General features: G+C 38.6%; 2 protein-coding genes across 2 annotated transcripts; one reads left to right on the top strand and one right to left on the bottom strand.

The window, feature by feature from the left end:
- Positions 1 to 3095: 3095 nt before the first annotated feature.
- LOC120449747 (COMM domain-containing protein 4) lies at positions 3096 to 5927 on the top strand. The gene is made up of 4 exons (XM_039632381.1): positions 3096 to 3228; positions 5035 to 5175; positions 5228 to 5459; positions 5659 to 5927. Exons 1-4 carry the CDS (start codon positions 3226 to 3228, stop codon positions 5877 to 5879), a joined length of 597 nt encoding a protein of 198 aa, XP_039488315.1. The 5' UTR covers positions 3096 to 3225; the 3' UTR covers positions 5880 to 5927.
- Positions 3269 to 4055, bottom strand: LOC120449748 (leucokinin). Its single transcript, XM_039632382.2, has one exon. It carries the CDS (start codon positions 3870 to 3872, stop codon positions 3390 to 3392), a length of 483 nt encoding a protein of 160 aa, XP_039488316.1. The 5' UTR covers positions 3873 to 4055; the 3' UTR covers positions 3269 to 3389.
- Positions 5928 to 15352: the final 9425 nt, after the last annotated feature.

The raw sequence follows: 15352 nt of genomic DNA on the forward strand, positions 1-15352 counted from the left end.
AAAAAATGTATATTTAAAGGGTTCTGAAATAAAAGTTAGAGATTTGCTATTGATCCGTAAAATAGATTTCTTTTTCATTTTTATAAATATATTATAAAAATTCATTTACAATCAATCATTGTTTAGGTTTATTTTGCATGCATTTAATTCAATTGAAAATGCCTTTTCAAAGAGTATTAAGCAGAGATAATCATTAATACACCTTACATATATTTGTATAATTGTATACACTCATGTTTAAATATAAATTACAAAAGACTTACTGCAACGCGAACACGATTGTAAAATAAAAAAATTTCGCATTAAAATAATCAACAGGAAAATGCCTCTGAAAATTTTCCACCCCAACCTAGAGATCAACCTTTTACACATTTTTTTTTGCTGAATGTTGTAATAGTAAAATTCACATACTGTAGTATTTGACGTCAATCAAGGTAGTTTATTTATGTGGAATCCTTTTTTAGTTTTATAGCTTCTCCCAAAACATGACTTTTAACGAATAGAGTAATTTATGGTTTTAAATGGATAGGATATATGAGTTTTTATACTGGTTATCTGAAAAGTCATACGAGCATTGGCAAAAGGGAAAAAAAGTGAAGCAAATATTTCCGGCGATAATGGTTGCAAACCTTATCTGATCAGTTAACGCCCACTAATCAGGCGGATTGTAAATTAATAAAAAACAAGCTAAAAATAAAATTTCCACTTAGTTGATTTTCCACAACGTATGCTGTTTGCTGAGGATATATTTTCGCGCCCACACAGATTTTGGGGGAAAGACACCTGGCTACAGAGTGAAAAAGTTTTACAATTAACATTTTATACTGACAAAACTCTTTGTAAATACATAAATAAATTTGATCAAAAGAATACGATTTTTGACGAAACTAATATCCTTCAATTTAATTCTTGTTGCTCTTACATAATTAAATTGTATTCCAAAATGTACTTCTTCGAATACCTGGTTATTTCTCATATGCTAATTTTCTGCTGAAGATAATTATCCTATTTTGTCTCTGTGTATAAGTAAATTTAAATCATTGAGCCTGTAATTTAATTTAACGGTTTCTTTATTTTTCAATACTTTTATAATCGGTCGCTGGCTAAGAACAAATTTGCTTTGACGGGAGATTAGTTTGTTGTTGCCACCCAATGGTGCGAACTGCTAAAATAGCAAATAAAAGTCCCCCCGTCTCACTCGCACTTCTTGTCTTCAATGTTAAGTTCAATGACTAAATTAAAATATATTTTTCTTTCTACTTTTCGTTGTTTCTCCTCGAGAATCACCGGACAAGGTTTAATCAGCCCGACAGTCTGTTATCAGCTCTATATGTTGTGATGGCCTAGTTTCTTCGGCGTTTTGGAGGAAGATGGTGCAAATGGGAGGTGCAGAGGTGTGAGCTAGGGGTAAGGTCAATTAATAAATTTAACAAGCATGAATAATGCATATAAAGCCAAGGCGCATAAGTGGGGAAAGTCCGTCTTGGGCTCAGTAGTGATTTTGTATTTTTGGTTGCAAATAATTCTAGTTGTTTTGTTTGTTAGTTTTTACTACAGCACATAAATTGCTATATACAATTTTTATTTAGAATACCAATTTAATTATTATTTATTCGCACATTTGCTGTTTTTGCTTTTGCTCATAAACTTTGGCAATCTATGTTGGTGGTGCAAGTCTGGGGATTACTAAAATATGCCACAAGTGAGCAGCTAAACATTTGAATCAATTATGAGATAAGACAGGTAATAAACGTTGGGACTACGTCTTAACTTTGGCATGGATTAAGTCGCATACCTGTAACACCTACTGAACGACTGATTAACTGATCGATTGAGTGATCAGACCTAGTTCCGCTTGGGGGGTTAGCAGGTCACCAATCGAGGGATTTAAATAGATGTGCCAAGGCCTTACAGAAGCCAGAGGTATATTTTTAGATGGTACTTTGCCTTCCGGATTTTGTTATTGAACTACAGCCGATCACGCCCACCTAATCAGAGCCCTTAATCGCGTTAGCACAGCAAAATCGCCAAGATTTCTTGAGACCAGGTTTCCAGAGCCTAATCGGGATTCAAGTCTGGCGTTGGCGCCGCTGTCAAACAGGCTTGAAAAAGTCGCTTACGTTGTGGATTAGATGTGGATTCCCGGTCATACTATATGGGACCACTATCAGTCAATTTAATGATTTCGAATTTAGATTTCTGGGCAGACCGGGTGCGATTAGTTAACATTTGTTTTCAGCGTGTCCAGCTCTGGCAAAAAGGCCCAGAGCACCGAGACAGATGAGATAATTATAATTACTGCCGCCTGCACAAACACACACCCCTCTTTTGCGCCTAGTTTGTATAAATAGACAAGGTTTATGGGTTTGTTGTGCCCACCTCCAATCTGGGATTACAATCCCCGCCGGACTCTGGCTACTCGAAGGCCTCGAATGTTGCTCCAAAAACTGTCGGCATCGGCAAGATTTCAATCGTGGCGATAGGGCGGTGCAGGTGGCTTCCATGTGGGTTCAAAGGGGTGTGTTTGGGTGGGCGTTCAGTTCCCGATGACCTGATAAGCGCCTAGCATTTGTTTAGATAGTGGACAATGACAGACAAAGTGTTGGCATAAACAAAACATGGAGTCATTATGGCACTCCATTTGAAAGAAACGGGAAAAGGAATAATACTGCACAAATATTATTTTAACATTAGGATTTAATACTTACTAAAAAATAAAATGTAAAACAATAATATATATATTATAAACAAAATTATTTTTCTCGAAACTAATTAAAAAGTATATACATATATACTTAATAGTAAACTAAATATAAAATCTGGATGTATAACTTCGCATTATCAAACTTCTAAGGAAATTCAAATTCCCTTCACATTGGCGCCCAAAAGCAAGATTCAAAATATACATGTAAAATGTAAACTCTATATTATGAACCATCTGGCAGCGCTTCACTAACTGAAGTCACTTTCATACATTAAAATGTTTCCTTTTACTAATTATAATTTTTCAAATTTATTTTAGCGCACTTTTACATAAAAATGATAACATAACTGAGATTTCAGCCCTGGAAAAAAACGCCTCCTGAACTTGAATATCGATAGTCGCCGATAGCAGTGGACCAATAACACCCTCCGATTACAATAACAATAGTTGTCGATAGCTTCAGCAAGCAAAAACTAAATATTTAGCTTAGAAAATCCCCAACAAATAAAAACAGCAGTAAAATGGTGAGCTATTTTAACTAGATAAACTGACTAAAACACCCAATTAGCCGCTTCACGGTTTGCAATCATCGGGTTTATTTAGACACTGATATTAATTAGAGGACTTCAACTTTGGCTGTTCATACACTTTGAAGGGGAAAACGCTGAGAGTGGAGTCTCCGGATTTAGTAGTCCGGCAGGATCGGTGGCTCCGGGGACCGTTTGCCGCCCCACGAGTGGAAGCGCTGCTTCTTGCCCAGCACCACGGAGTTGCGCTTCTCGTCCCGCTGCAGCTGGGACTTGATGCGGCACCTTTCGACCACCGCATCCCGGATGATGGGCGAGAACTCGGCGTCGCCGAACTGGGCCATTAGCAGGCGGAAGAAGGCCCAGATCTCGCTCCGCTGGGATGTGGGTGGTGGGGCGTAGTGCCGGAAGAGCCATGCCCCCGAGTCCGCATCCTGGCCACCGGGTCTGGAGTTGTACGCATCGCAGACATCCTCGAAGCTCAGGACTGCCTGCAGAATGAACCCGCGGTACTTGGTGAGCTGCACCTCACAGGTGGCCAACTCGGGATCCTGTCCAGAAATCGGGGCCGACGCCAGGCTGGCTCCATAGATTTGACGGGCAAAGGCGAGGAGCACCACACACAGGACTATGTTTGCCATCTTCTCCAGCTGTTTTAGCCGTCTTAATCCTCTCGGCCAACTGCGTTGTTTGGCGCCCTGGTGCCCTGCTTATATAGCCACTCGATCCGTTGGCCCACCACCAAAACCACCACCACGAGCACCCGCACCCACCAGCCAGCAACTTTGAAGTCCATAAAATAATTATAAAACGTTTGTCGTTCGCATTTTCTGAGCCGTTACACACGTCGCTAAATAAATACGAGTGCGTATTAATAAGCGTCTCAACGTTTTCCACACACTTTTCCGCTTTCCCTCCAGACAATGGCAACAAGTGTCATAAATTTTCACTCGCTTAACTCGCTCTTCCCTTCCGAACTCGAGTTTATTAATCCTGCCCAGAGATAAACGTGACGTGCACTTGAAACTGAGACGAGCTCCCCAAACGCTCCTTCTTTATATGTGTGTGCTGCGGCGAGGTGGAGGAAAAGTCGGAGCCGGAAAATGCCCGACCCACAAAACATTGCAACCCCTTTTCTCCGCTCGCCACTTGTGCAAATTGCTCGCTGATTAGCAGGCAAGCGTATGAAATTAATCATATGCAAATATCGTCCACTTTTCTTTTCCTTGACGCGAATTTGTTGCTGTCGTGGGAGTTCTTATGACCTATGAAATGTTGTCCTTGTGGGGTATGATTAGGAAACTCATGTTTGACCCAAATTGGCTGGACAGCTTGTTCCTTTCTATGGATTTCGAGGGGCATAGCCTGGAGCTACTATTATATTATTCAAACATTCTCAGAGATTTCCCCCAAAATTTGTGTTATATTCTTTTTTAAATTGTTTTATTCTAAGACGCAAATGGGTCATCTTTTTGTATCTTATTAACTATTTTTAATTATTATATTTAATTATTATTTGGTACAAGTTTGTAAGAAGTTTCTTTAGAACTCCATATGGAAAATGTAGTTTTCTAGGGTATTTTCAGCTCCCACGTCCCTGGCTTTCTGTTGTTCCTAAGAGCTCTTCATTTGGTTCGAGCCCACTTGTTGAAGTGCTCTGGTCTTTAATTTACTCAAAAACGTGATGGGTTAACTTGGCTGTGGGCGTGCCCCTAGGACCCAATTTAGAAATAAGTTCAATTATTTGCTGTTTCTTGAATGTGAATAATAACACAATCAAACATTTGTTTTTGGCCTTTACAGAAATTCCGCTTCTGCGGCGAAGGCGATTGTCCCGATTGGGTCTTGGCAGAGATCATATCCACACTCTCCAACTTGAGCATTGAAAACTTGGAGCAACTTAGCGATTTAGTGGCCCAACGAATTTGTGGACAGGAATTTGAGGTTTGTTACTATTTGTTTGTAATGCTTTAATATTAAAGGACTTTACTTTCAGGAGGCTAAAATAAAATCGCTCACATCCGCCTTAACTAATGAGGGTAAAACCGCCGTGGCATGCATCAATTTTATGCTGACCAGCGCAGCTCGCTTTAGCTGCACGGAAAGCATTTTTGGCGAGGAGATCCAACAACTGGGACTGCCAAAGGACCATGCCGCAGCCATGTGCAGAGTCCTCCAAAAGCATTCCGCCGCCATACGGCAAACACTTATAAGCAAAGCTTTCAAAAGTAAGTGAAGTTGGAAAATATTAGGTCCAGTTTAAAAAGAAGCAGTTTTTTTAAGACCTAAAGGTTAATTTCTGGGATTATTTTTGGTTAATATTCAGCACTGCTAGAATGTCAACACAAATGATTAGCAGTTTAAATTGAAAGTCAGGTTGATAAATGTAATATAATTTTCTTAAATTTATATATTTGTTTACTTTAGTTAACGAACTGCAGAGCGTCCGTGACATATCTACGCCTGGACAAACGCCTCCGAACTACGCCACCTTGGAACTTAAGATCTCGCAAGAACTGGTCGATGGCCTGCCAAAGGATACCACCCATGTACTCAACATAGATCGCGCCCAAATGAAGGCTCTGCTGGCGGAGCTGAAATTGGCACGTGATGTTATGCAAAAGTATGAAAATAAACCAGATTCCTAAAAATTATTGTATTAAACATTAAAGAAACTCATTATAACAATAATATTTATATTATTGACCAATACAAATGTGTTTTAAACAATATAGTAACAATACTAATAAAAATTAATTGTGACTAACTAGCAGATAAACCATATGCATTCGAAATTCGAATAAATCCCTTAAAAACTATGCATGAAATACATTTCTTAGGGTTTTCGATAGCTGCCGATAGGTGGAGGTATTTTCGCCTTAAACGGTGTCATTTAGTCGGGACACCAACCATTCTCGGGAACTGGACTCATTTTGTGTCGAGCTTTTCATTTCGCTGAGCATTACAGCAAAAGCGAATTCAAAGGATCAGGGGTTATTAAAGCGAGCTTGGAAAAGTGCAATAATGTTGGATTTGTTATCATTATAAGAGAGAAAACTCTCTATCATTGTAAATAGATATGCTCCCTTTTTTTATTTAATTGCTAGATACCAAAAATGGTATATTTAATTTGCAAACTAAGATAAGAAACAGTTATTTTTGATCAATACGGCTATTTTGAATATTTTTATGATAGTTCGTGCTTACAGTATCCCTTAGTAGCTGGTACTTGGAGAATAAAAGTTAACACCAGACTCTTTAAATAGTATATAAACGATTTAAGGAAGGGTCTGCGACCCTGAACAGTATTTATATCCTAATCAGGATCATTAGTCAAGTTCATCTGGCCATGTCCGTCTTTCCGTGTGAAAATCCTAGACGGCGACGCATCTCAAGTTTATTTCACATTTTTATTATAAATTATAAATAGTTAATTTCAAATTTAAAAAAAAAAAAGTATATTTAGTCTGTCTCGGGTACAGGGTCTTCTCAGGGGTGTAGTGGGTTTCACGCTTCATAATCTGAGTTAGCAGTATCGAATAGTCGCGACACTTGAATAAATTTTTTTAATATCATGGAAGTAAGTAAGGTTTTTTATTTCCAATATAATATCAAATAAGATAATAAGATCATAACCTGGTGGCCTTTACCGCAACATTTTTTTCTGAACCCAAAAAAATTGAGAAATCTCGGCCATTAATGTCATCAAAAGCCAACCACAAATTTAACCCTTTTCGGTCAATATTTAACCCAAAGCAGCGACACTCATATCGTTGCAAACGCTCCATGAACTGTATCAAATTTAATCAACTTCCTGCAGCATTTTTAGTGCCCATGCAGCCTGATTATTAATTATAGCATAACGTGAGGCGTGGGCAAAGTAATATTTGTTAATAAAAGGTCGGAAAAAAGAACCCTTTTCGTTGGGAAAAGAGAGATGTAAGCGAGCTTCAGGTTTCCACATTTGCTTATCATCCTTTGGCCACGGCAATTACCGTCGCATCCTTTGGCCATCTCCCTGCTTTTGGTTATTAAAATAATATGCAGTGGACAAGGGGAGGTGATAAAAAACGAAGAAAATTTCAATTAAAAGTATACAAAAAATAGGAATAAATTAATTTAACTTGCTTGCCGTTTGCTTCCTCAGTGGATTTTCTAATTATGAGCTTTTGCAGCAGCTGCAGAGGTTAAAAGTTGCCTTCTTTTTATAGCAAATTTTGTTGTATTATTTTTTCAATTAAACTTGACCATGTCAAAAGCGAAAAAAGACGAAGAAAAGTCCGCGACATTTTTTGATTACTGCGCATTGCTTTTTTGTATTTTTCGTTTATTTTACACATTTTTTCATTTTATTTTTCTGCATTTTTTCTGCTTTTGGCCACATGTTGCTGACACTTGCAGCCGCCGTTGTGCTCCAACTTCGCCTCCTTCCCGAATTTCTTTCCACTCGGCGGAACTTTGATTTATGATGCCCAATGAAGGAAGGAAACTCAGCACCGCCCTATTGGCATTGTCACCTGTTCTTTAATTAAATTTCTCCTCAAGGCCTCAATGAACTGCTGCATTGATTTTCGCCCCTCCTACGCGCATTGTGCAAATATCATATCGCATGGTAAATCCCCGTAGCTCTGTCCCAATTACCCCGGCAACTATTTACTCAGCATTTAGTTGGCGGTGCCTCATTCTCATTTGCGACCTTCGTTCGCGCAAAATGATATCTAAACATTAGACGGTGTGACTGTTTGGCGCAGAATTCGTGTAAACAAGGCGGCAATGTCAACAGAAATGGTTCACATACTCGTAATATGGTAAGGAGGTGAGGTAATTGGGGGCTTACGGGGCAGCTGAAACTTTCTGCCAAAAAGAGTGGGAAGGTGCATTGGATGGGTGGCTTGAGGAGTTTCCAGATTCCTTGGAATATAAATAAATGATATATACAAAGTTATATTTCTTATTTCATTAATTCAATTTATAATGTATAAATTTTTATACAAAATTGTTACTTATTAACTATGGCCAGTTTCTTTTAAGTACTTCCTTTTTTTTTTATTTAAAAGTATGTTAACCATCCTCCATATATTTTATTATATATTTTTCTATTTGGAAGATCACTTTCCATAAAAGAGTATTGAATGCCTATAATGAAGTGGTTTAATATGGTAAAAGTTACCTATTGCAAGCTATATTTACTATTAAATAAAATTTAAACCCTGCACTTGAACTAAATTAAGATCGGCCCTTGCTAGAGAGTTCTGCCAACCTGGGATACCACACCGCAACCCACAACCGATATCCTCTGCCAACGCCCAAACATGTGTACCGTTCTGTTAGCCCCACCCACCGAACCACCCAACCCACCGACCCATCCGAACCGGAACCAGGCTCCCCAACCATCTCAGCCATCAGCCATCCTGCAAAGGGCTGTCGCATTACGCGCCTGTTACCATATCTTTACAACTGTATCTGCAGATCGTCCTCCACGCACTTGTATGACAAAGCACAAAACTTAAAAACCTTATGCATGTGATTTGAGGGGTGACTTTGTTTGGGCGGGGGACACAAGTGTTAGCCTTTTATCCTTCGGCTTTTTCGGTGGTGGTGGAGGCCGGAAATCCTTCTTGTTGTTCGGTTGCCGCTTCCGTTCCGGTTTTTAGTTCGTCGATGATGCGATGTCGCACCCCTGCGATGATTTTTCGGGTGGTGGCCACCACTATACGCCACCCCAAAGGATGTCCTTCGCTTAGCTGGGCAAACGAGGGGGGGAATACAACTTTTTGACTTTTTCAATTTGACTTTCTGTGTTTTGGGTCTTCCTCGACGGGTTACCCTAGGCGTAATAATGAAATAAACGTTTCGCTAAATGCCCACGTATTTTGCACTGAGGGAAAGTGGGTTGCACGCTGGGTGGTGGGAGTGGATCTCATTCAATTAATTCGATGGGATTTGGTTTATGGTCTCATTGTGTGGAAAAATAATGCAATAGCAGGCATTTCGATAATATTTGTGGTTATGAACAGAGTTTAGATGAGCAACTTAGCTAATTTTACTCAAATTTGTTTAAAGATGACATATTCTTATGAGTAAATATATTTTATTTTTTGATCCAAATTAAAATAAAAACATAAATATTCATATATATTTTTGCATTTTCTTATATTACATTGTGATGTTCCTGTTCTTATTTACCATTCAAAAAGTTATGAAATGCAATAAATAAAATGTTAAGTTATTTTACAAATAATATGCTCTCAGTTTTTAATTCATTCTAATAAAATCGCATTTTTGTATAGCGCCCAATAGAGTTTTCATATGAAGTGAAGATTTCATTTCCACACCTCCGAACTGGTCACACCTGAGAACTTGGCCAAGTGGGTGGTGAAATCCTCGGTCCTTTGGCCCAAAAGCTGGTGGAGATTGACTGCTGCGCATTAATCAGCGCATAAATTTAACGCATTATTATTTATGTTTCTCCCAACAGCGAGCATTCGCGCTTGTTTCATTTTCGAAATAGAAATTGTTTTACAAATGTCACGCGTACTGAAAGCAACCCCGACTCCTTCCATTCCCCAAAAACCTGCGCAATCCTGAACAAAATAAATGGCGCTAAAATGATTCAATTACCCAAAACGGAAAAGAAACACATTTTTTTAGGGGAACAGGTGGCCTGAGCCAGGCGACAAATTCTCTGGCTAAAATTTTTAGACGTGTTTATTGGCTTGATGCAGTGATTGGATGGGAGGTGGCACACACCTGCGAAAGTGTAATAAGCGAAAATAAGATTTTAATTGCCAACGTTTATGGGCCGCACTGAATGCCAATTTAATGTTCCAACAGCCTTGTTAGTGCTTTGAACTGAAATTTAAATTTAATAAATATTACATATCTCTTTAATACCCATATGGTGTCCTGTGTAGTTCCTGAAATATGGCGAACTGATGTTCCAATTATCGTGTGGATTCATTAGTTGGTTATATTTGATTTCCTCCCACTTTCAGTGAGACATTCGATTTCCAGCTACAATTGCTAGTTTCGAATCCTTGTTTGTCCTGTTCCCTGTCGTCTTTGGAATGCTGCGTATCCTGCGTATCCTGGGTATCTGTGTGCTTTCGCTTTGGTTGCATCCACTGGCAGGCGAGGCTAATGCGCAATTTCCACTTACCCATCCCAATTAATTCACGCTTCGTTAGATCCAAGGGAAGGGTACCATGGGGTTATCCACTGGGTTTCTCCAGCTTGGACTTCATCCTCCTTGCTTTTTTGGTCGGTTTACTGCACTTAATTTAATGTTGTGCTGTTGTCAACGCAAGTAAATCAAAGTTGCGACTTTTATTTATGATTTCATTTATGCGCTTAACCATTAACTAAAGTGGTCTTCCATTGGCGAGGGTTGTAAAGGCGGCGAAAGTATGAAATAACCCGTTTTAGGAGTACAACGAATTTCATAAATCATGCGAGTATTTATAAAATATTAATGATTCGTAATGATCATCAGTTTAATGACTTTGGATAAATAAAAATTAAATATTATTTTCTTCGTCCTGTTTAAGTTTTTTAATTTTGTTTCTATAAACTCTCCATCGTTGCGAAAGTGTTCCGAAAGCCCCGTGAAGCTATCTATTTTCGTTTGAGTATCCAATGTAAGTCATAAACTTTATAATCTGCCAAAAATGTCCCAATTTAACCACTTAGGCTTGAACAATCGGCGATGAATATATAAAAGGATCATATACAGTTTCGTGGGGTATCTTGTTGGAAAAAAGTATTGTGTATAAGCTCCACTATTGTAACATTTCCACCAACGAGTCATAAATATCTGTGGACCATGTGCATGCAAGTTCAACGGTTTGGATGTCGAGTTCCAGTTCCCAGTTCCCCTTATAAGACCGGTGCTCCTAGATCTTGTCGAAAGCCCGGAACTCGCTGCAGTCCTGGAACCTTCTGCTGTCCCCCATCTCGCTGTAGTCCCGGATCCTGCACCAAATCCTTACCCTGCTGCAAATCCGGATTTTGCTGCAAATCTGGATCCTGTTGCAAATCCGGACCCTGCTCCAAATGCGGACCCTGCTGCAAATCCGGATTCTGCTGCAAATCTGGATCCTGCTGCGGACCATGTGGACCGTGCTCGAGTGGCTGTGCCGAATGCTCGTCCTCCTGCTGTGGGATATTCCCCGAAACCTGCTGTGGACCGTGGTGTGAGTCCTGTCTGGATCCCTCCTGGTTCTCGTGGCTAGCTCCAGATCTCGGCCGATCCTGCTGTTGTGCTTGCATGACCTGTTGTCGCTCCAAGTGCTGATGACAACTGGATAGTGGAGCATTATTGTGAAAGATTGTGGAAAGTAACCATAATAACAAATCATTTGTTAAAAATTTCAAAAAAAATTAAAAAATTGTGTACATAAATTATCTTATATGCAAGTTATTTTTAACATTTCTTTAGTACATTTGGTATTATTTTTTTATTATTGCGTGTTATTTTTGAAATATATTTGTTTAACTTATTCTATTAAGTGGCAAATAAAATTAAAAATTGGTTATTTCCTTATGTAAAGTGTCTTATGTCTTTCTTAATGCATTTAAATTATTTAATGCTTACCAGTACTGAAAAATCGTTTTAGGGACCCTTCAAAATGAAATCAAAATACTTTCCCATTTTCAACGTAACAAACCTCAAAACCTTCCTACCTTAGCCTTGCAAGTATAACCCTAATTGAATACGAAATACGAGAAAATGCAATGTTGATAACACAACTGTGTCGCCATATTGTAAAACTATAAAAAAGTGTGCAAGCACATTGGCATAATTCGTGCAAATCGCAAATCGTAAAAATTTCGCAAAAATTCCCGTGGCGTCTGGGAAAGAACCGCAACAAATTGGGCCAAAAGGGCAAATTAGCCAGTGCGGCATAAAAGCAGGGGAAAAGCCGCATAAGGTCGCCCTTATGCTAATAAAAAATTATAGAATTTCATCTTTGCATATTTAACTTTTATCGCGTGGCAGTTTCGCTCCGCTTATGTGTTTTAGGCCAAATTCAGGTTGGCTTTTCGAGGCTGCCTTCTGTTGCGGATTTCTTTTGCGGTTTTTATGCTGCCGCAACCTGAACGAGGCATAAAACAAATGTCATACTCAGGACCGAATCCGAATCATGTGTGGTACCTCGACCTCTCTTTTTCCCCGCTATAAAGATGTTTCGTATTTTTGCATAATCGTCAATTTTTGATTTTAAAAATTCGCCAGGAGGGAAACTTTGGGGACAGGGCCACAGTTGCCCTGCTGATGTTCTTTGGTCAACAATAAAAATTCATTTTTATAATCTTTACATGTGTTACACCATCAATAGGTATACATTTTTATTACTATTTTACGTTTGATTTAAGTTTGGATTTTTGCTACCTCTTTGCATTGGCTCCATTTGGGCTTATTGGCAAATAATGCCATTGAGAAACTCTGAGCGATTCTTAAGGCTTATTTTATTTTAAGAAATTTGAAGTTGAAAGTGGCTGATTTCAAGTTGAAGATTCTATTTAATATATAATGATTTCAAAAATATTTAAATAATATAGCATATTTTCTTGACAATTATTATTCTTAAAATTATGAAAAGGTTTAATGAAAGTACTACATTATGCATAGAATCAATCCGACCCTAATCCATTAAAATGTCCTTTCAAAGAGTGCCATTATCATTAACATTATCTTTTTCCGCCATTTGTTATCCTTTTGAGAAACATTGTATAATAAATGACTTGTAGTCATGTCTTTGCCTATTATATAAAGCATAAATTATCATAAACAAATTAAAAAAGTTCGTGATGTGTCATTTGAAGAGGGGAAAAGAGCAGTTTAACCCCAAAAGACCGTGCCGGAGTTAAAGGATCGCTCGAAAGTAATAAGTAAAACCCAGTGGGTGGTCCTGAGCCCGGTACTCGCAACTCGGTACGGAACTGGGAACCCTAAACCCAGAATACACAATCCAAGCCCATCGGAGATGATGATGATGACTCGAGGGCCCTGCGGAGCTCCAAACGGATATCCAATTGGAACCGGATCCACGGCAGGTTGAGTGGTTGAGCGTTGAAATGGAAGCGGAAACACCCACTGGGCCGACCAAAACCCACTGGGACTGGGATTTTAAATATAATTTGTTTGCCCACCATATCCATATCCGGCGAACACCTCTCGCCCGCCAAAAGGGGTTGGCTAGAATCTCAAGTGAATCTCGGCGGGGCGCCCAGGGGGTTGCTAAGTGGGTTTCTGGGCGCCCTCAGGGGGGGTCGTGCGAAAACAATCAGTCAAAATTGTTGCCAACTTGACTTACTGAAGGTCTCGTATAATTTTCATAATTTGATTACATTACGAAATGAAAACAAAGTGAATGGGAGAGGTTTTCTCCCAACGAAGACTTGATACACTTACACAATGTTAATACTTATCTGTTTAAGAATGCAAATTTTGATTTTTCATTTATGCTAAATTCACTTAAATCATAGAAACATATTTTAAAATAAGTAAATATTTTTTAAAATGTTTTGCTTTGGCACTACAATAATGTTAATACTTAGCTGTTTAAGAATGCAAATTTTGATTTTTTTTAAATGCTAAATTTACTTAAATCATTGAAATATATTTTGAAATAACTAAATATTTTTTAAAATGTTTTGCTTTGGCACTACAATATTGTTAATACTTAGCTGTTTAAGAATGCAAATTTAGATTTTTTTTAAATGCTAAATTCACTTAAATCATTGAAACATATTTTAAAATAAGTAAATATTTTTTAAAATGATTTCTTTGGCACTACAATAATGTTCTGTTCATAGAAACATATTTTAAAATAACTAAATATTTTTTAAAATGTTTTCCTTTGGTTGTCATCAAAAACTTACATATCTGAAACAGAAAACGATGTTAGGCACTTTTTTTTTTAATCAGCGCTGATACTCTGACAGAAGAAAGGGTATTCCCAGCTGGCTGTGACTTGCAGGAAATTTTTAGACGCGGCCTGTGGGCGAATTGGCGACACGTGACGGGATCACGTGTCCACACCAACCAGGCGGCGTGTCAACTCTCATGTAATCACGGCAAACATGTGGCCTTGGGACTGTCCGACGACATCGGATATCCGACCGATATCTGATGTGATGCCCAATGAAATGGCCATTAAGCGTTTAATAGTTGGCCTGTTGGCAAGTTGGGGGTGGGCATTGGGCGGTGGGTGGTGGGCGTGGGCGTGGTCGATGGGCGTTGTTTTTGCGGTTTGCCGCGTGCCGTCGCCTCATCATTCATTGGTATAATGGTGGATAAGGTTTTGTCCTTTTTAATGCTCATGTAAATTATGCGCCAAAAAATTACAAAGTCCAAGCGAGGAGATAACAATTTGAAAGAATTTAAAATCGTGGGATTTTGTTGTGACTGCCAGCAGGCGAAGGCCATTAGGAAAACTTGTTGGGAAAACAGGGTTGATATGACTGCGGTAGATGGGATGTGTTTTCCAGCGAAAGGTATTAACTAAACACGTGTTGGGATTTTTTTTTATTATTGCTTACTTGTATTCGCGTTTTTTGGGCTTTACTTTAAAGTCGTTTGCAAAGTCGTTATTGACAGAAAATCTGAAATTTATAGTTGTAAGGCTATCTAAAACAGCATTGATTATACAGAAATATATCAATTTTAGATAACATTTTTTAAAGAATATAAACATAAATATAAACATATTTTTAAACATATAACATCGTTCATTTACTTGATCAATGTTTTTCTAGTGCTTGGGTACGCACATTGTTTATTTGTTGTTTGCTGCTGCTAATATTTGCCGATTATCGGACTACCAATACATTTTATAATGTGTTTGGTCTCATAAAAATTGTCTCCCTGTCATACTCTGTTTTCCGCCGATAAATGAAACTTATCCAAATTGCTGCCATCTCGCGTCTGCAATCAATCTCAGTCTCGCTGCAATATTGCGAAGATTAATTAATTTGTATTAACAAACAAGCATCCACCCACATTCGCCCACACTCACCCACGGCCATAGGGAGCAATAACTGATGTCGTACTATAATTAATCAAATGAATTACACGAGGGAGCCCCTCACGGAGCAATAATCATATGCGTAGCAACAA

Source organism: Drosophila santomea, chromosome 3L, assembly GCF_016746245.2.
Source record: "Drosophila santomea strain STO CAGO 1482 chromosome 3L, Prin_Dsan_1.1, whole genome shotgun sequence".
NCBI lineage: Eukaryota > Metazoa > Arthropoda > Insecta > Diptera > Drosophilidae > Drosophila > Drosophila santomea.

Excerpts from the sequence above, each read along its gene's own strand:
- LOC120449747 (XM_039632381.1), top strand. Across the intron at positions 5,176-5,227 it reads TTTGTGGACAGGAATTTGAG|GAGGCTAAAATAAAATCGCT; the intron begins GTTTGTTACTAT and ends CTTTACTTTCAG. Across the intron at positions 5,460-5,658 it reads TATAAGCAAAGCTTTCAAAA|TTAACGAACTGCAGAGCGTC; the intron begins GTAAGTGAAGTT and ends TGTTTACTTTAG.
- LOC120449748 (XM_039632382.2), bottom strand. The coding sequence starts at position 3,872 with ATGGCAAACATAGTCCTGTGTGTGGTGCTCCTCGCCTTTGCCCGTCAA.